This window comes from Myotis nattereri (genome assembly GCF_964212035.1).
Source record: "Myotis nattereri genome assembly, chromosome: 1".
NCBI classification, from domain to species: Eukaryota; Metazoa; Chordata; class Mammalia; order Chiroptera; family Vespertilionidae; genus Myotis; species Myotis nattereri.
The window spans coordinates 95,377,821-95,397,822 of record NC_138075.1 but is presented as its reverse complement, the minus strand read 5'-3'; the positions used below and the strand labels follow the sequence as shown (position 1 = coordinate 95,397,822).

The window sequence follows — 20,002 nt, the reverse complement described above, 5'->3', positions numbered from 1 at the left end:
CCGTGAAGGCGGGAGAGGCTCCCGCCACTGCTGCTGCACTGCACTCGCCAGCCATGAGCTGGCTTCTGGCTGAGCAGTGCTCCCCCTGTGGGAGCACACTGACCACCAGGGGGCAGCTCCTGCATTGAGCGTCTGCTCCCTGGTGGTCAGTGTGCATCATAGAGACTAGTTGTTCTGCTGTTTGGTTGATGTGCATATTAGCCTTTTATTATATAGGACTAGTGGCCCGGTGCACAAAATTCGTGCATGGGGGAGGGTGTGTTCCTCAACCTGGCCTGCACCCTCTCCAATTTGGGACCCCTCGAAGGATGTCCGACTGCCAGTTTACAGGGATCAGGTCTAAACCAGCGGTCGGACATCCCTCTCGCAATCCGGGACTGCTGGCTCCTAACTGCTCGCCTGCCTGCCTGCCTGCCTGATTGCCTCTAACCACTCTGCCTACCGGCCTGCTCTCCCCCCACTTCCCCCCCACTGCTGGCCTGCTTGCTCCCAAATGCCCCCCCGCCAGCCTGATCATCCCAAACTGCCCCTCCCCACTGGCCTGCTCATCCCCAACTGTCCCCCTGCTGGCCTGCTCACTCCAAACTGCCCCCCCCCCCGCTGTCTTGATCACCTCCAACTGACCCCCACTGATGGCCTGCTTGCCCCCAACTGGCCCCCCTGCTGGTCTGCTTACCCCCAAAGGCCCCACCCCCCACCAGCCTGATCACCCACAACTGCCCTCCCCTCTTGGCCTCTAACTGTCCCTACCTCGGCCCCGCCACCATGGCTTTGTCCAGAAGAACATCTGGAAGGTCTCCCAGTCTAATTAGCATATTACCCTTTTATTAGTATAGATGAATTATTTTAAAGAATGGGCATTTTATTACAAATGGTTTCCCATGGCATTTTTTCTAAAGAAGTAAAAATTACTTTTAAAAATGTTTCAGGAAGACTTTGAGAAATTTACAGTGTCTGCTTTTCTTCCAAGAAAGTTGTCACTTTTATGTCAGAGTGAGAATTATTTGTATGCTTTGTATGTCAGCATTGGGCCACTGTGACTGGGTATAATTGACTTGAGTGTAATTATCTTGCTCACTGGCTGGGAGAGAGGGTGTGTGGCAGAGGAGATAAACACTCAGTTCTGGATTATTTATAGATTGCTGACTTTCTGGATTGATTGTGCAAGCCCCTCCTTTTATTGATGTCCACCTTCTATTGACAGACATCTACCCTGGGAGAGAAATGAGATGAAACTCTCTTTCTTTTCATTGTGAAAAGCATTTGAATTCCTAAGGTGTGATAATGCCTCCCAGCCATCCACAGTCAAGGTACACATTTTCATGGAGGATGTTCCCACTCTTGAATAAATTTAAACAATTTTTTCTTTTAATTTAAACTTTCTTCTATAACTGTTTTCTTGTTACTTAAAAGCTAGTTTGTTTTTGTTTTTGTTTTTTGAAAGTATTGCCAAAGCTTTTCAAGCTGTAGATGTCCTTGGAATGAATTTATAAATAAGAATTGAGCCCGGGCGGTGTGACTCGGTGGTTTAGCATCGACCTATGAACCAGGAAGTCACAATTTGATTCCAGGTCAGGCCACATGTCCGGGTTGTGGGCTTGATCCCCAGGACAGGGCATGTAGGAGGCAGATGATCAATGATTCTCTCTCATCATTGATGTTTCTATCTCTCTCCCTCTCCCTTCCTCTCTGAATCAGTAAGAATACACTTTAAAGACAGAGAGAGAGAGAGAGAGGGAGAGAGAGAGAGAGAGAGAGAGAGAGAGAGAGAGAGAGAGAGAGAAGAGTATATATGTTTGTAAATAAGAAAACATGTATTTGATGCTCTTAGAAAGTCTTATTTTCTTTCATTAAAACTTGTGCAGTATAGGGAACTCCATAGATTCTCTTAATTTGAAGAAAGTTAGAGGGAAAGGTACTAATTCAGAGTTCCTTGGGAAAATGTGTCACATATATTTTTTCATGTTTATTTTTTTAAATCAAAAACTGAAATATTTTCTATTCAGAAAATATATTTAGATCTAAATCTTTTCTATAATTTTAACCCTAAAATATCAATTTAAATATTTTAAAAATGGTTGGGATGTTTGTTTTTTTTAAGTAAGTTAGGTTACTGGAGTTCTACATGTTCCTGGATCATCTGGGGTAATTTTCTGATTGGAAAATTAAGAATTATAGTCAGAGGGGAGGACATGAGAATTTTTAAAGAACATATTCAATTTACTTTAGAAGCCGAACCTCTCTTATCATGTGACTTGTTTTGTATGTTTGTTAAACTATATTATGACATAAGCATTGCTGTTATTGGGACAAACAGTGACAGTTGATTCGGGTCATTTGAATGTCCACTGTCTGTTTTAATTTGTATGTTCGTTTTGACTCTGTCATATGCTCAAACTTCAGTCGAAGTCATGAGAACCTATTATTTTTGCCTGCTCCCTCCTTTACGTTGGAAATATTCTTTTTTACTCAGAGGGACCTTAACTTTGCTGTAAGGGACTGTTTCCGTTGCCAACTGTTTTCTTTCTTGCCAAGTAAGACAGTTGTGAACTCTTCAGTGATGCCTTCCCCAGGATATTTGCAGATGTGGTTAGGAAGCCATTTCATCCCCGACCTTTGCATGTCAGGTGCTGGGTGCCAGGGTGCCGCCTCACCTGCACCCCAGCTCTCCAATCGCGGTGCGGCTCTCTCTCCCTCCGATCGCCATGGCGACCACGGGGCTGCAGGCCAGGCGGTGCCCCTGGACCCCGGGGGTGCCGCCTCGCCTGCAGCCCGGCTTTCTGATGGCGATCACCAGTGAGGGGGCGGGCAAAGGTGGCCCTAGTTCTCCGATCCAGGGCCGCCTTTTGCCCTGCCCCCCAGCTCTTGCCTGCTGCCTCGGTTTCCGATCACTGTTCTTCCGTCTTTCCCTTTTTGCCTCCCATCATTGCGTTGCGCCTATGTATGCAAATTAACCGCCATCTTTCTTGGCAGTTAATTTGCATATCACCCTGATTAGCCAATGGGAAGCGTAGTGAAGGTATGGTCAATTACCCTTTTTGTTTTTTATTAGATAGGATTTTCCTGATCTAAATGAGAATATAAATTTTCTGTCCCAATTATTTCCACATCTATATCATCTTCCCAAAAATATAGATCACATTTCCAATAACAAATTGTGCCTAGCCAGTATTATTCAGACTTTTACTTAGTAATAAATATGAATGAGTTTTTTACATCATATAATAAATATCATTTTAAATGTTTTTCATATATAAGTTGGCTCAGGTTGTATGTAAGGCTTGTTCTGGAAATATGTATGGATTTTTATTGTTAAGATACAAGTGAGTTTTTGGGTGGGTGTTCTGCTCACTTATATGCTGAAGCTATAGGAGCAAATTTTATTTAATGAAAAAATCATCTCTCCAAAGGGAAATGACAAGCCATCTATGGCAGATCAGATTAAAAACAAAACAAGAACTCCCCTAATATGACACAAAAAATCTGAAAGGCAGAGCTGGTTACAATCTGATTGTATAGGTTGAGACATCGACTTAGACCTCATTTGCTACAAGGAACTGTACCTCATCTACACTGGCTAAGACAGTTTTCCTTCTCATCTCACCCACCCCTGAGACAGACACATGTTCAGACACACATACACACACTCAGACACACATACTCTGGCACATGCCCAGACACACATTCACTCGCACGCATGCACACATATATCACTCTTCAGCTCTGACCTTTAATGATACGCTCTCTGCAAAGCTGTCCCTGACACACAAAGAGCCCTACCCGCCCTTTAGTCCTGGACAGGAGCTCTTCTTCTGCACACCTAAAACCTTCTTCACTTTCTGCTGTCACAGCACCTACCCCTAAATTAGAACTGGCAGACACTAAGCTCTTCATCCATTGGACTTGAATGTTGTGGGTTCAGAGGGTATGTTTGTCTTGTTCCCTTTACGGCAGTCCCATTAACCAAGCCAGTAGGTTGGAACACATCCTTGACAATCGCCAATCCTACTCTCCCTCATTCCACTCAGAAATCAATGCCTATCTATTCTCCCGTGTAAAAGTCTCTCAGTCCATCTCCTTCTATCCATCCATGTTGCCACTTCCCTGGTTGTGACCACCATTTCTTGAAGCCTCAGTTTCTGCAATGGCCTCCTATCTGGTTTCCCTTCCTCCAGGCTTATGACCTTCAAACTCATTCTCTATCCTGAAACCAGAGTTCTTTCTAAAAATTCAAGCATTCTTAAATCCAGGCTTATTCCACCTGGACTTGGCAGCAGCATCTCTTGTCATTCCCAGCCACAGTGATTTTCTTTCAGCTCTTTGAATCTTTATACCATCTCTCATCCCTAGGTTTTTCTCACACTTGGAATAATAACCTGAGATCAAATATCTTGCTATAGATGCAGCTGGGGAAATAAGAAATCTCAATATGGCCTATATGTCACCTTCCGATTAGCAGGAGGACAGCATGCTTCTGTTTAGTGCCCAATAATTTATTTACTTGAAGACGTAATGAAAACCTCTCAGCATGGGAATCTCAGGAAGCAGACTAAATGACATAAATCTCTTCAATATGACCTCAAAGCAATGCTTTTAAATACAGGATATGATTGGGTTTCAGGATGAAGGTTCTATAAACTTGCCTCCCAATAGCACTTGAAAATGGATTTTCATTAGCTCCTGCTGAATGCTTACATTTTCCTCAGGTTCTCACTCTGTGGCCAGATGATGTTGTAGTAAGAAGGGTCCCGATCATCATCTACCAAAATGGTCCATTTTGTGGTTACAAAAATCACCATTCCCAATGTTACACAAAACAGGCAATTCAGAATTCAAACTTTCTGTGTCTGCAATGTATGCTTATGGAAGTTTAACACCCAAGATGGAACTGTAATCTGGGAGATCTTAAATTCCACCCAAATCAGGCAGGACCATACTATACGCTGAGCAGAGGCAAAATATATTCCTTCTGCACATAAATTCAGATTTATAATTCACATGGTTGCTATGCACTGCCTGTGACCCTGTTACTTCACTTCTCAATTTATTCTGCTATTTACATGTTCTCCTTTTCCCAACCTTCTCTGCCTCCTCACTCTCAGCTGATAATCTTGCTTCTTATTTCACTGAGAAAATGCAAGAAATGAAAAAAACATTGTTTTCTTTGTTCTATCAACAAACGCACCAACCTACCCTCAGTTGTCTCCTCACTCTGCCTTCTTTTGTTACTCTGGAGGAATTTGTTCACCTCTAAGGCCAATCCTTCCATCTGTATAAGAATTCCACCCATCCTTTTTTATTTTTGTTAGGGATTTATTCCTACATATACCCCTTCTCTTTCAGTCATCATTGTTTACCTCTCAATGAATAATTCCTATTTGACTGTAAGCATGCTATAATAGCTTATTGGGTGTTACATTTCTGTGGTCCCATCTACACAGCAAAACTCCTTGGGAAAAAATGGCTATACAGATGTGCTCCCTCCTGTTGGTCTCCCTTTCTCTTGACACACTCCACTGGATTGCTTCCTTCAGTTATCAAGAACTTTCCTTTGCCAAGTCAAATGGTTAAATTTCAGTCTTCATTTCACTCTGCCTCACAAGGCTCTTCATTGGCTTCATGACTTCTTTTACCTAATTGGTCACTCCTTTTTTTAAAAAAAAACAATTATCTTTATTGTTGAAAGTATTACAGATGTCCCCTTTCCCCCCACATTGGCCCCTGTCAACACCACACACACACACACACACACACACCAAGCCTACCGCACTATTGTCTGTGTCCATGGGCTATGCATTTATGCCTATAAGTTCTTTGGATAAACTCTTTTCCCTCCCTCATTGCCCCCCTTCCCTCTGAGATTCCTCAGTCTGTTCCATGCTTCCATGTCTCTGGCTCTGTTTTGTTCATCAGTTTATTTTGTTCGTTAGCTTCCACATATAAGTGATATCATGTGACACTTGTCTTTCTCTGACTGGCTTATTTCACTTAGCATAATACTCTCCACTCCTTCCATGCTATCTCAAAGGGAAAGAGATCCTTTTTACTGCTACATAGTATTCCATGGTGTACATGTACCACAGGGTTTTTACCCACTCATCTACTGATGGGCACTTAAGCTGTTCCCAAATCTTAGCTATTGTAAATTGTGCTTCTATGAGCATAAGGGTGCATATATTGTTTTTGATTGGTGTTTCAAGATTCTTAGGATATATTCCTAGAAGTAGGATTACTGGGTCAAATGGCAGTTCCATTTTTAATTTTTAGAGGAAACTCCATACTGTTTTTTATAGTGCCTGCACCAAGTCTGCACTCCCACCAGCAGTATTCTAGAGTTCCCTTTTCTCCACATCCTCACCAGCACTTGTCATTTGTTGATTTATTGATGGTAGCTATTCTGACAGGTATGAGGTGATACCTCATTATCATTTTAATTTGCATCTCTCTGCCTATTAGTGACTTTGAAAATTTTTTCATGTGTCTCTTGGCCAGCTTTGGAGAAGTGTCTATTTAGGTCCTCTGCCCATATTTTAGTTGGGTTGTTTGTCTTCCTTTTGTTAAGTTATATGACTCCTTTTTAATGTCTTTTTAAAAATGTTTTTGATTTTAGAAAGAAAGCACCTATACAATATCACACAACCATTAATATGTCATTAACAAAATGCACAATTACTCATACAAAAAGAAAGTGATTATGTACCACTTCCTATCAGGTCAGGTCAAGAGTTTTGACACCAAATAATTCACAAAAACCTTTTTTTATAATTAGGGCTATTTGGATTTTAAATTTGCAGATAAGAGATTATGGACCTGGATCATGGCCTCATAACCTGTTCATGAGCCAAAATAGCTTTGCCTACCTTTGCTATTTGCTGCTAAGTTTTTCTTTAGTTTGTGCGATGATGGAAAATGATATTCAGTTAAATGCTCCAGATCTTTTACTTTTCCATAGACCACAGTGTGATTATCCCTCAAGAATAAAATTACCAGCCCTAACCGGTTTGGCTCAGTGGATAGAGCATTGGCCTGTGGACTGAAAGGTCCCAGGTTCTATTCCGGTTAAGGGCATGTACCTTGGTTGCAGGCACATCCTCAGTAGGGGGCGTGCAGGAGGCAGCTGATCGATGTTTCTCTCTCATTGATGTTTCTAACTCTCTATCCCTCTCCCTTCCTCTCTGTAAAAAAATCAATAAAATATATTTTTTAAAAAGAATTCAGACTCTTCTCATTAAAAAAAAATTACCAGAGTTTACTTTACCATCCTTCCCTTAGCTCTACTGCACATTTTACTTAAATTAATTTTGCTTTCATGTTAAGGAAGTAAAATCTACTTTGAAAATTCTATTTAAGTATATTATATAGCCTTTTAACTTGTATATAGCAACCAGTATCTATGCAGTATACAATAGAGATGTGCAGGGTGAAGCAAAACTAGATTTACAGTTATGAGTACACAAAACAGAGTTTATTCTTGTATTGTTATTTGTTAATTATTGTATCATTTTCCATATGAATAACTGTAAACCTACAGTTTGCCCCTACAGATTTTAGAAGGATTAATAAAAACGGACCAAGACACAATGTCTCAAAAAAAAATGGACACAAAAGGTAGGAAGAAGGCCTCATTTTAGCTTGTCCATCTTTGCTAGGGCCTGACTTCCTTTTTGTTAGCTCATTCTAAACACCACATTTTTTGTGAATATGCATCACATTCACTTAACTTTCTTTCCCGATTAACTATCTTTATTAAATGTTTGCCATGAATGGGCAAACAGAGTGTATGTGGGCTGTAAGTATCTATGGTTCATTTGGTATAGTATAATGCAATCTAAGGTGTAGAAATTATGCATAATACTTTCTCCCAAGCTTGATAAACCATCTGGGAACAAAAAAAAAGGGGGAGGGGGGAAGCCTAGAAAGTAATTCGTGCAACCCCATGAATGTATAACATTTTAGAGCCTTGTATTTCTCTGATATCCTATCCTGATCAGTAGTACATATATATAAAATCTGAGCTAAAAGAGAAGAAAATAAGTTTGACTACATATACCTTAAAAATGAGTATAATCTAAAACTTACATTACCTGTGGTACCAGTTCTGACCCCTCCAACACAGTTACTAATTTTGGTGTGATACTCAGGCCACTTCCCTAAGCTGAACGCTTCCACACACATCTATCTTCTACATGTCATTCTATTATATCTGATACTAGAGGCCCGGTGCATGAAAATTCATGCACTGGAGGGGGGGTCCTCAGCCCGGCCTGGCCCCTCTCACAGTCTGAGAGTCCTCAGGGGCAGGAGGCGACCTGGTGATCAGAGGAAGGCAATGCCCCATCACACCTCTGCTGCTGCCACTGCTGGCAGTGCAAGCCTCAGCCGGCCCTGGTCACCTGAGCCTCCGGCAGCCCTAGGTGGCTGGGCAGCCACCATCTGAGGCTTGCCTGTGCCTCAGGCTGACCCTGGGCAGCTGGGGGGGTGAGTGACAGGGGGACTCTGGAGGCAGGTGCACGGCAAGGCCAGCCCACCTGGGGGCAAGCCTGGCCTTGTCGCATACCTGCCACCCCCTGTTGTTGAGGGCCTGAAAAGAACAAAAGGAAGAGGAAAAAAGAATCTGGCCTCTCTGCCTGGCTGCCTGACCTGAGACACTGATCTTCTCTTGCCCTCAGTGCTACTGGTTCTTAGGCCTTTGGACTCAGACTCAATCATAACACTGGCTTTCCTGGGCCTCCTGCTTGCAAATGGCAGATCATGGGACTTAGCCTCTAACGCTGTGTGAGTCAATTTCTTAGAATAACTCTCTTCCTTTATATACAGGGGTGAGGCAAAAGTAGGTTTATAGTTGTGAGTACATGAAACACAGTTTTATTCTTGTGTTATTATTTATTAATTACTAGAGGCCCAATGAATTAAATTCCTGCACTGGTAGGGTTCCTAGCAGCTGCCGGCTGCCGGCCAGGTACTCCTTCCCTCCCCCTGGCTGGCCCCACTCCCTGGTCAAATTCCTGATGAACTCCCAGTTGAGGGAACAATTTGCATGCTATGCTTTTATTATATAGGACTGTATTATTTTTCATATGAACAACTGTAAACCTATTTTTGCTCCACCTGTATACATTCTATAGGTTATGTTTCCCTAGAGAAACTTGACTAACACAGTAGGGGAGTGAATGCAGCCATTTCCAAATTTATCTGACATGGAAACCTTTTTTTCATGCTCAGTATAAAAGAGATCTTGGGAAATGCTGCTGCAGCCTTCACTCAGCCAGTACCTTCATATCCTCCCACCAGCTTTCACTCTTTCCTGTCCAACCAATAGCGTTGACAAGTATGTTGACATACTCTTAACTTATGTAAACAGATACATCTTAGCTCTACAGAATATTTACAAACCTTACTTGGGAATAAGTAGAATGATGCTCCCCAGAAGAAATACTCTAAATAGATGTTTTAACTCATCACTGGCACATATGTAATGTTTTAAAGAAAAGAAATACCTGATTATTGTACATAACAGATCACAAACTAAGCACCAAATCATATTGTAAAATTTCATGCTGCTTCATAAGTTTGCCTGGACATTCTGACTCTATTAAATGCTGTCCACATTCTGAATTATCTGGATCTGTAGCCACTCTGACTTCTGCCAATGGCCTCTTATTACAAGTTCTGTGAACTGACTGCATTATAAGAAGTTTGTGAATTGATTTCCCCTGGGACTGCTTAGCATACTCAGGTGCACTGAAAAGCAATTTTACTCATAAACATCCCTCTTATTCTAAAAGGCTCTAGAAACTGCCGTGAAACAAATCTATATTTCTATTGTTTTTGTTGTGGTTGTTGGTAATCCTCACCCGAGGATATTTTTTCCACTGATTACTAGAGAGAGTGGAAAGAAGGTGGGGGGAGAAGGAGAGGGAGAGAGAGAGAGAGAGAGAGAGAGAGAGAGAGAGAGAGAGAGAGACATTGATTGGTTGCCTCCCCAGAAGGTGGGGCTGGGGATTGAACCTACAACCCAGGTATGCATCCTTGATTGGGAATTGAACCCATGACCCCTTTTTGCACAGGCTTCACTCTACCACTGAGCAACACTGGCCAGGGCTCTACTGGTTTATTCTATAATGAATACAGGTAATACATTGCATGTTCTTATTTTTAAGTATATAATTGTTACTAAAAAAGTCATCAGTTTTTTGTAGTTTCAAACATAAGTACCTCTATGTAAATATTTCTAAACCATCTATACCCAAGACAAAATGACAGAGTAACTGTCATCAGCCAATACAAAACCTTAATTATAAACTTTTATTGTTAATCTTCATAACATCACCAAACATGATAATTTCATGCAGAAATTTTTGCAAGATTATTTTTGTCATTATTTTCCCTAGTCATAACAGTTTGGAAAATAAGAAAGAAATGTATTTGAAAAAGAAAAAAAAATCCATTATCTCCAAGACAGCTTCTCATTGCATATTCCTTCTCATACTCTTCTAAGATTGTAGATACAATTTTGAATTTTATGTTTTCACTTAGCATTAAAACAAAGCATTTTCCCATATTATACTGATTCGTGGTAGAAAATTTTTATAGTTATGTAATACTTAATTGTGTGATTATGTCATAATTTACTTGACTATTTATACTGGGGGTATTTGAAAATATTACTTTTTAGTATTATTCCCCCTTTCTTCTAAAAAGGATTTGCAGCCCTGGCCAGTGTTTCTCAGTGGTTAGAGTGTCATCCATGTACCAAAGGGTCTCGGGTTTGACTTCTGGGTTGCAAGTTTGATCCCTGGCCCCTGTTAGGGCATGTTTGAGAGGAAACCAATCAATATGTCTCTCTCACATCGATGTTTCTCTCTCTCTTTCTCTTTTTCTCTTTCTCCCTCACTCCCTCCTTTCTACTCTCTCTAAAAATCAATGGAAAAAATACCCTCTGGTGAGGATTAACCAAAAAAATAAAAAGGGATTTGCAGCAACTTTATTCATTTCTGAGACATGTCCTGTTCAGAATTGTAGAAAGAGAAAAGCCTGATGTTCCAGAAAATCATCTCTGGAGGATAAGCTGTTCTGGGTGGTGGCCAGCCAGTGTGGCTCAGTGAACGGAGGGTCGTCCCATGCACCAGGAGGTCACTAGTTCAATTCCAGATCAGAGCACAGGCCCACGTTGCCGGCTTGATCCCCAGTAGGGGGTGTGCAGGAGGCAGGCAATTGATGTTTCTCTCTCTCCCTCTCCCTTTCTCTCTTTCTAAAATCAGTAACAATATATATATATATATATTTATAATATATATATTTATAATATATATATAATATATATATATATAATATATATATATAATATATATATAATATATAATATAATATATATATTATATATATATTTATAATATATATATAATATATATATAATTTATATATATATATATATATTTATATATATATATTTATATATATAAATATATATATATATTTATATATATATATAAATATATATATATATATATATAAAATATATATATATTTTAAAAAGAGAGATGTTCTGGGTGGTGAAGAAAGAGGTACCAGAACATGGACCCAGAATGAGTGGGAACACGTGTATACGAAATACACGTGTGAAAAATAAACTGTGCTATGAATGTTGTACTATAAAGATAAGGTGTGTAAGCAGTGTGGCAAGAGGGGGGTGGCTTAGTTGGAGACATCTGGGCAAATCATAGGGGAGGATAACTGAAACCTGAAAGGGAGCCACAATCTGGCTGAGGGAGTCACTGCTACACCTGGGGGGCGATGCCCTGTGTAATGTGAGCTGCATAAGCCTATTCCCATCGTAATGGTGTGTGCCCTGCTCTCTAATCTCTGTGTCCTGGAAATCAGGACAGACTGACATAGAGGCTTTTCAGTGTCACATACAAATCTGTGTTCACATGTTACATATCAGACCAGGAGAATAAAATTGACCTGATGTTAATAAGAAAATTATTGCAGTGCAAGTATACTAATTTTGATAACTACAATAATGTGTTTGAAGCTAGATTTTCTTAGTTTAATGACTATGAACAAGGTATCCCAGGCCTGAGTTTCAGTAAGGATGTGAGAATTGCATAAGTGTGGCTGTTCATTGCAAAGATTCATGTTTATTCAACATGTTTTCATTCATAATTTTCTTACCAAACACATTCTGAATATAACATCCTTTATTTAAAGGTCCTAATGATGATCTAATTATTCACCCTCACTTAGAGGCAGTAGCCTGAGCATTCAGAGGGCTTATGTCCTTAAACTTCCAGTTACTATCACTCAGACCTTCCTTTAGTGTAAGAGCTTGCTGTCCACATGTTCATAGCAGTGGCCACAGAACCACATTTGATCATCAGATCTAATATATAGCTCTCTGGCATTCTCTAAAATGTCTTTTTTTTTTCTCATTTTCCATTTACATGCAGTAAAATTCCCTGTTGGTGATGTATAGTTCAATGGGTTTTGGCAAGTACATTCAACGGAACCCACCACAATCAAGACACAGTAAGTTCCATCACCTCCCTAAACTCCCTTGTTCTGCCTCCTCGCAAACAGGTCCTCTTTCCTACTCCCAATGCCTGGCAACCACTCCTCTAAAGACTTGTTTTTGTAATCGATGTCTTCATTTTACTAAAACAATCAAAGGGAACGTAATCGCTGTGAGCAGTGCTTATGGGTCTGGAAGAGTTTCTCAATTTGGCGACCTTGGGGCAACACCTAAATATCAGATCCGGGCACTGGCCTTTCCGCCAGGCTGAAGTTGGGCTCTATTCCTTCCAAACTGAATAACGCCCGTGCAGAGTAACACCAGCGCAGTAAGGAGAATGCTTTAAATTGGGTGTGAACTGTTTATTTGTGAACTATAATTTGCTTATCTATCTTAAATCTCCATACAGCATAACCCAAAATTAAAATGATTTTAAATGTATATTAGGATTTCATTATAGAGGTACACCTTTCTCGAGGCACTAAATATGGTTTTGTAAAGGTGTATTTAAACTGAATTTGGAAAATTATATTTTTAAGAGAGTGCTTTTAATAAGACCAATAATTATTCCTTCAACTCCCCTCCTCAAACATCCACATTTGCATATCTGGATGGTGTCCATCAGGGCACACCTGAGCTTTTAGAGATGCTGGCAAACTCTCTTCAACACAATCAGATACAGGATTTTTTTTTTTATACAGAACAGGTAAAGTTTGAGTGCACACATCTCAACCAGCCAGCTTAAAAGTCAAAGTGTGTTTTCTGCTTTCAGAATAATTTCAAGACAGTTTCCTACATTTCTCTCAGAAAGCAGCACTGACCATTCCTGCCAAAAGCCTGGAAGCCTGTTCCATCACAGACTTCCAACTTCTTGAAAGAATTTTGCAAATTAAGCAACAGGCGCCTAACGCTCATACAACTCAACCAGCCGTAGAGCAGATCTGTTTCCCATTTCTAGTTGGAGTTTCAAGGACTTCCTTTTTCTAATTGCTTCCTCGGTTGCTATGTGATGTTGGGACCACTGCCTCCTCCCTTTTTAGATCAGGACTTGACTTCGTTCTGTCACGTGGGATTCTGAGCCAACTGGGAGGAGTTTGGGGATGTGGGCTGCATCTGTCAGGCCAGTTTATCAGGGGTGGTCGCCATCATGAATTGCTTCTAGAATAGTAAACCATCCTGCTAAACCACCTCTGATGACTCAGTGGGATCAGTCCTTACAGAGTAAGCTTCCCGCCCTAATACATGGGTTTATTCATTCTTAAAAGGAGCAGTTTTCCGTTAGGTGTCTCTCTCTCTCTCTCTCTCCTCTCTCTCTCCTCTCTCTCTCTCTCTCTCTCTCTCTCTCTCTCTCTCTCTCTCTCTCTCCTCTCTCCCTCTCTTTCTCTCTCTCTTTCAGTTGAATTTTCCAGAGCCCATATTTCTGTTCTCACTGAGCTCTGTCACATTTGTGTTACTTCCTCTGCCATTTACTTGGGTTGCTCTGACCCACATTTTTCTTTTCTTTGTTCCTGAGCAAAAGCTGATTTCTTTCTGAGGAAGTTGGAAAAGCAAGACTTATGTGCCCAATATGTTTCCCAACCCTCACATGAGAAAAAGGGCACACCCAAGACTATCAAAAAACACTCCTATACCAGTCACAGCGCCAGATGCTCTGAGCTGTGTCTTATTGTGGGCTCACTCGCACAAAATAAAACAGATTCTCCTAAAACAAAGGCTTCCGGTCTCCAAGCCCAGTCACAATTCTAACAAAAATCTTACCATTCCAGAGCTTTGAATATTTTAACAAAATTTTAAGGTGGTGTGATTTTTTTTTTTAATTGGGGCGGGGGGGTTGTTTTACACAGGGCACTACATTAAGGCCAGCCAATCCTAGCAGTCTTTCTCAAATGGCTTCCAAATCTCAGTGGCACCTCCACCTCTTCCTGTTCACTCCTTATGTGGGTTCCTAAGTGTGGGTGGTTCCCAGCTGTACTGCCTCTCCATTATTAGTGCTATGATGATTATCATCATTAATGAGCACATGCCTTATCTTTCTCTTCAAAATGTTTCATCTGAAACAACCAGGTATTTGGGTGCTATGCTTTTGTTACTATTGTTGCAATTTGCCCTTTCCTCCTTCTAAAGATAGGTGTCTGTCATTCTGCTTCATCCATGCCCCTTTCATTTATTTATTTTTTAAATATATTTTCTTTTATTTCAGAGAGGAAGGGAGAGGGAGAGAGAGATAAAAACATCAATGATGAGAGAGAATCACTGATCAGTTGCCTCCTGCATACCCCCGACTGAGGATCGAGCCCATAACCCAGGCATGTGCCCCTGACCGGAATTGAGCCCAGGACCCTTCAGTCCACAGGCCGATGCTCTATCCACTGAGCCAAACCAGCGAGGGCTATTCCCCTTTTAGCCGGAGGGCTGTAATCTCGCAGTGTTTATTTAATCCACACATGGGTTTGGAAAATGTAGGAAAACGAAGAAATGAACCTCGGAGTAGACTTAGAAATGAGAGGCATGAATTTGGCAGATGTGGTGATTTAAGATAGGACAGGACATGGTTTAGAGAGCTCCTGAGGCAAAAGTGAAAGAAATCAATTTGTGATGGGGGAATTTTATTCTAGTGAAGTAAGAGGGAAAGAGAGAGGGAGATGAGAGAAGTGCTCTTTGGGAACCACTTGATTTTGTACAGAGCAGGAAAATTGTCTACTCTTTGCACTTTGCACCTCCCCCACTGCCATATGCTTCCCTAAAGTTTCCTTTTACCATACTTGAAAGGACCACAGACTTTAATAGTATTCATGCATTTGAAGTGCTAGGCTATTCCCAGCTTCCTCTGTTGCTGCATTTATGATGAGAAGTAATAAAAAAAAAATCCAAGTTGTAAGATAACGTTAAAAAATGATTTTTAATGACAAAAATTTTAAATAAAAGGTAGTTTTTTAAAAAGGCATCTGACCTTAAATAAACTGAGGTTCAAGATCACAACCAGATTCAGGGGCTAAATATAGGCCAGCCTCCTTTAGTGTCTAGGCTGAGAGAATTTAGTAGGTTACCACAGCAAACACTAAATTGTTGACACTCAAGGGGCCTGAACAAGTTGAAACAATGTCACTAAAAGGTCAAGTTAGTATAGAATGTCTTGAATTCAGATGTAATAGTAAAAGCAGACAGGGTAAAGACAGGGAAAGTAATGAATATCTTTACAGAGGAATATTTGCAATATTATGTGTGTGTGTATATATATATTCATATGTGTATTTTTGTATGTATATGTATTGTATATGTATATATATATATGTATATATATATATATGTGATATATATGTATATATGCCTGAAACATCACACTATTACATGAACGTGAGTTTGTGGATGTCCAGCACGCAAAACTTTGTCAAGCAGAGAACCTTCCTTCCTCGTTGAGGGGAAACTATATTGCTGCCGAAGGGCAAAGAGAAGACGGGGCGGATGAGGGGGACACTGACGGGGCTGCTGGCAGGAGTTGCGGCAAACCAGGCATATGCAACCCATTATTCCCACCAAGACAAAGGCTGCTTCTGCACTCTCTGGTTCCCACAACCCTCACCGAAGTTCATTCCCTTTCAGATCCTCTCTATGGGATTTAAATTTATATGTGTGAGGCTAACGCTGGGGTGAGGGCATGGGGAGGGGAAGGGAAGGTGAGCAGTGCCTCAGGTCCAGCTCCATGGGGAAGGGAGGCAGGGTGCACAGGCAGGTTTTGGGGCACAGACCTCTTTCCCAGCCGGCATCTACTTCGTACCCTTGTGTGGTCTGAGGCATCTATATATTTTAACACTTTTTATGACAGTTTCCTCATGCATACAATGGATTTCACATGGTTGTTTTATTTTATGCATTAGAAGTAATGTATATAAGTGACTGTTACCTAGCCGGTGATCAACAAACACAGTGCATCTGATAACGTTGACTACAAGACCCGGAGTCAGCAATGTCTTTGTTTTGCCTTTTTACCTTTGGTTCCAAGATCGTACGCTACACACAGAAGATGCTAAAACTGGAAATAGCTCTACTGGCTCCTGCTGTCCCTTCCTCTTTTTCACAGCTTCACAGCAAATGACAGCCACTGGCACTTCCATCCTCTTGGGGGATGCATGGATAAAGTGGTAGAAAAGATGGGCAGAGTGCTGGCAGCCACTCAGCAAACACCTGAGCCTCTGACTCCTTTCCCCCCACCTGTTCTGTTCTCGGGCCATTCCCAGCAGCAACCTAGGTTCCTGGGCCCACAGTACCCCCTGATGGCTAACACGGGGAACTTTCTTTTCTCAGTGATTCTTATCTTTTCTTAATGAGACTCCCCCAGGCTTTGTTCATTCCACCATGGACCATTCACTTCTCAGAAACGTTCTGTGGCCTCTGCCTTGCTATTTTTCTTTTTTGCTCAATTATTTCAGAAACATCTACCTCCCTTCCTGTTTTTTTTTTTCCTTTTCTTCTATTTATGAATCCTCAAATTACTGTGGTTATGGCTGCTAAGAATAATAATAGGATGAGTGCATATGGCTAGCAAGAAAAACCTTCTACATTTAGAAGTAAAATCAGACATCTCGAAAGTCTTTTGAGAAATTGAGAAGGTTTTTTCAGAACCTGGACAAAAGATGCTATGTATCTCCTGCTCTTTCTCTAACTAACACTGAACTTTTCTTGACATTTTATTGTTTTCCTATTTATTTATTGTTTTCCTATTTATTTAATGGCCACAATTGTACTAGTTTGTCCCCTACTGTTTCATTATAAATATAAAATATTTTCCTAATTTGGTCATAACTCAAGGTAATTCTTGTACAGTATTTCTTTCCTTTCAAATGATTTCCATATTCATAGAATTACAACTATTTTCTCCTTTAAAATAAACAATACAAATTAATGAAGGTAGCAGGTAAATGCCACCCATTCAATTTTACCAAAATTCTGTGAAAATGGATTTTCTACCTAATATAACAATAATGATGTTATAAAATAGTTGTGTGATGCAAACGTTATTTTAAATGTTCATTGAAAAACATTGAGCTGACATATTCACATTTTTCTGAAAAGATATTTGCTTTCTTATATACCTTTTGAATTCATAAAGTTTTGGAGGTACAAGTTAGAACATGCAGTGTTAATGTTCTTGAAAGTATTACATTTAAATTGTTTTCTCAGGAACCAAAGAGAAAACACCAGAGGAAACATAACCAGCCTGAATTGTTTAAAATGTATTTTCCCTTTAATTAAATAAGAAACATCTGTCTAGGGATTTTGGAAATGAATGTAATCCATCCACACTCTGCCTGTACTAGTTTGCCTCCAATGTCCAATATTTTGAAAGAAAATTCTTTCTTTCTGTAAAGAATTAAACAGCAACATGGAGCAATGTCTGGGTCTTGCCTCGGGAGTTTGGGTACGGGAACTGCTAAGGGTGGTCTTTTCCCAGGTCTGTCTTTGGGAAGCAACCAAATTCCGTCCATAATCAAGGTTAGGGTGTAACAGCTGCACTTCTCCAAAGCGTCCGCTCACCCTGAAAATGCTCACCGCAGGGTGGTGGGAAACAGAGGTCACTAGGCTGCACGCAAACACTCCAGGTCAGGATATTGTTCCCTCCCTGGGAGTCACTGGCATTTTGCTCCCGCTCAGGCTTTAAAAGGCTGGTTTCTCTAGGAACCTGCACAGCCCACAACACAGACCCATCAGGCAGCCCAAATGAGTACGAAGAAACCGGGGAGTTGACGCTAGGATGGCGCTGGTTCTTTGAAACCAGGGCCCACCGTTGAGAATGACAAATATCACTTACTGGTGGTGTCGAACGGTATCTGCTTGCACTGCGCAGACCCCTCGGCGGGCCAAGGACAGTAATAGACGGCTCCCCCCTCCACGATGTCTGGCTGGCTGGTGTTGGCTTTGGGCGCTCCCACCAAGACACTGGCTCTGCGAAAGGGATGCAGAAAACTACTCCGTGGGCATCGAACAACGCGCACGGGAGCTGGGGCGCGGGCCGCACGCCCACTGAGGCTAGGGTGGGGGTCGCGGCAGCAACGCATTTCCGAGGGAGCCAATGGTCAAACATTCGCTCCCCTTGGAAACCTGCGGGCATCTGAACCTGGTCTGGAAGAGGGTGCCAGAGTCCTAATTCTTCTCTAGGTGCAGCTGCGTATACAGTGAGGTGAGGAAAGAGGGCGGTTAGAAAAGCCAAGGACCGAGCCAGCTGCTGTGGCGGGCGGACGGCACTGCGCTCAGACCGTGCGCTGGCGGAGGCTGCGTGTAAACGGACCGTGTTGTGGCCGCTGCGTTAACGGCCGGTCTGTCCCGCTCCCCGCTCTGTGCCATGCTGGTCTTTGTACCTGGAAGCCCCGGGCCTGGCGCCTTCCCTGCAAGTGGCAGGTCTCTAGCTCAGCGTGCACAGCGCAGAGCAGAGGCCGGGGCGGGGGCGGGACGGGACCGCACGCGGACAACGGGAGGGACTCTTCCCTCACTCAGGCTGCGGGGCAGACGCGGTCCCCGGGCGGAGGGCCACGGACACGCGCGAGAACTCCCGGCACCAGGCGACTTACGTGCGAGCCGCAGGGATGTGGAAGTCCACCGCGTAGCCGAAGTAGCTGCCCTCCGGGCCGCTGTACACCGTCAGCTTGTCCTCGTCCAAGTTGAACGCCTGGGAGCTGGGGGACCACAGCATCCCCAGGGCAGCGCAGACGCAGCAGAGGGGAGCGAGCGGCTGCGCCCGGCTGCCCCGGGGACCGCGGCGGGCCCCGGCAGACATCGCCGTCGGCCCGGCGGCTGCTCACCGGGGAGCGGGACCCCAGGTGGGGAACTGCGGGGATGGCGGCTGGCGGCCCCCAGATGCCCGCGTCCCGGGTCGGTGCGCGCGGCGTGAGCGTCCGCGGTGACAGCCCAGGCGCTCCGCGGCGCGTCCCCGGCGATCTGCTCCCCGCCGGCTCCCAGCCCGCTGGCGGCCGGCTCGGGGGCTGGCCCAGAGCATCCTGCCCTCCGCGGGCAGCGGGCGGGGCGGGCGCGCTCGCGGCGCCTCCTAGCGGCGGGTCCGCGGGCTGCGCGCGGGAGCCCGCGACTCCGGGGCCTTCCCAGCCCCTGCTGGCAGCCGGCGCCAGGCGCCTGTTTCGGCTCCTGGTTTTCTATTACAGTTGCATCTCAAGGACGACCTGAATCTTGTACGTGTCAGTGTAAGCCATTGCTTTTGGAAGGAATGCTCCCCGCGCAGGGCGAGAGTTTTCTCCAGTTTGTCCCAAAGGGAAGACGGTGGAAACGTACCCCACCACGAGGCAAGAGAAAGCGCCCTCTTTGCATCACCTCTGCAGTCTGAAGACCCTCAGGGTGGATACATTTTTTCTGCCTGTGACTGAGAAAATCTAAATCCAACAATCTTCTCCTCCCCCAACGCCACCCCAGCTCATTGCAGAGGAAACTAAGGAACAAAGAAAGTCTCAAGATTTTATTTAGAACTTTCTAAGGCACGCCGGGCATGTT

At 42.8% G+C, this 20,002-nt stretch overlaps 1 protein-coding gene across 1 annotated transcript in view; it reads right to left on the bottom strand.

Moving 5' to 3' along the window:
- Window positions 1-19,317, bottom strand: part of ITGA8 (integrin subunit alpha 8) — a 206,155-nt gene extending 186,838 nt beyond the window's left edge. The window contains exons 1-2 of the mRNA XM_081087480.1: window positions 19,075-19,317; window positions 18,318-18,451 (exon numbers count right to left, since the gene is read on the bottom strand). Of these exons, the coding sequence (XP_080943606.1) occupies window positions 18,318-18,451; window positions 19,075-19,280 (340 nt within the window). The 5' untranslated portion in view covers window positions 19,281-19,317. The remainder of the gene's footprint in view (window positions 1-18,317; window positions 18,452-19,074) is intronic.
- Between the last annotated feature and the right edge of the window lie 685 nt (window positions 19,318-20,002).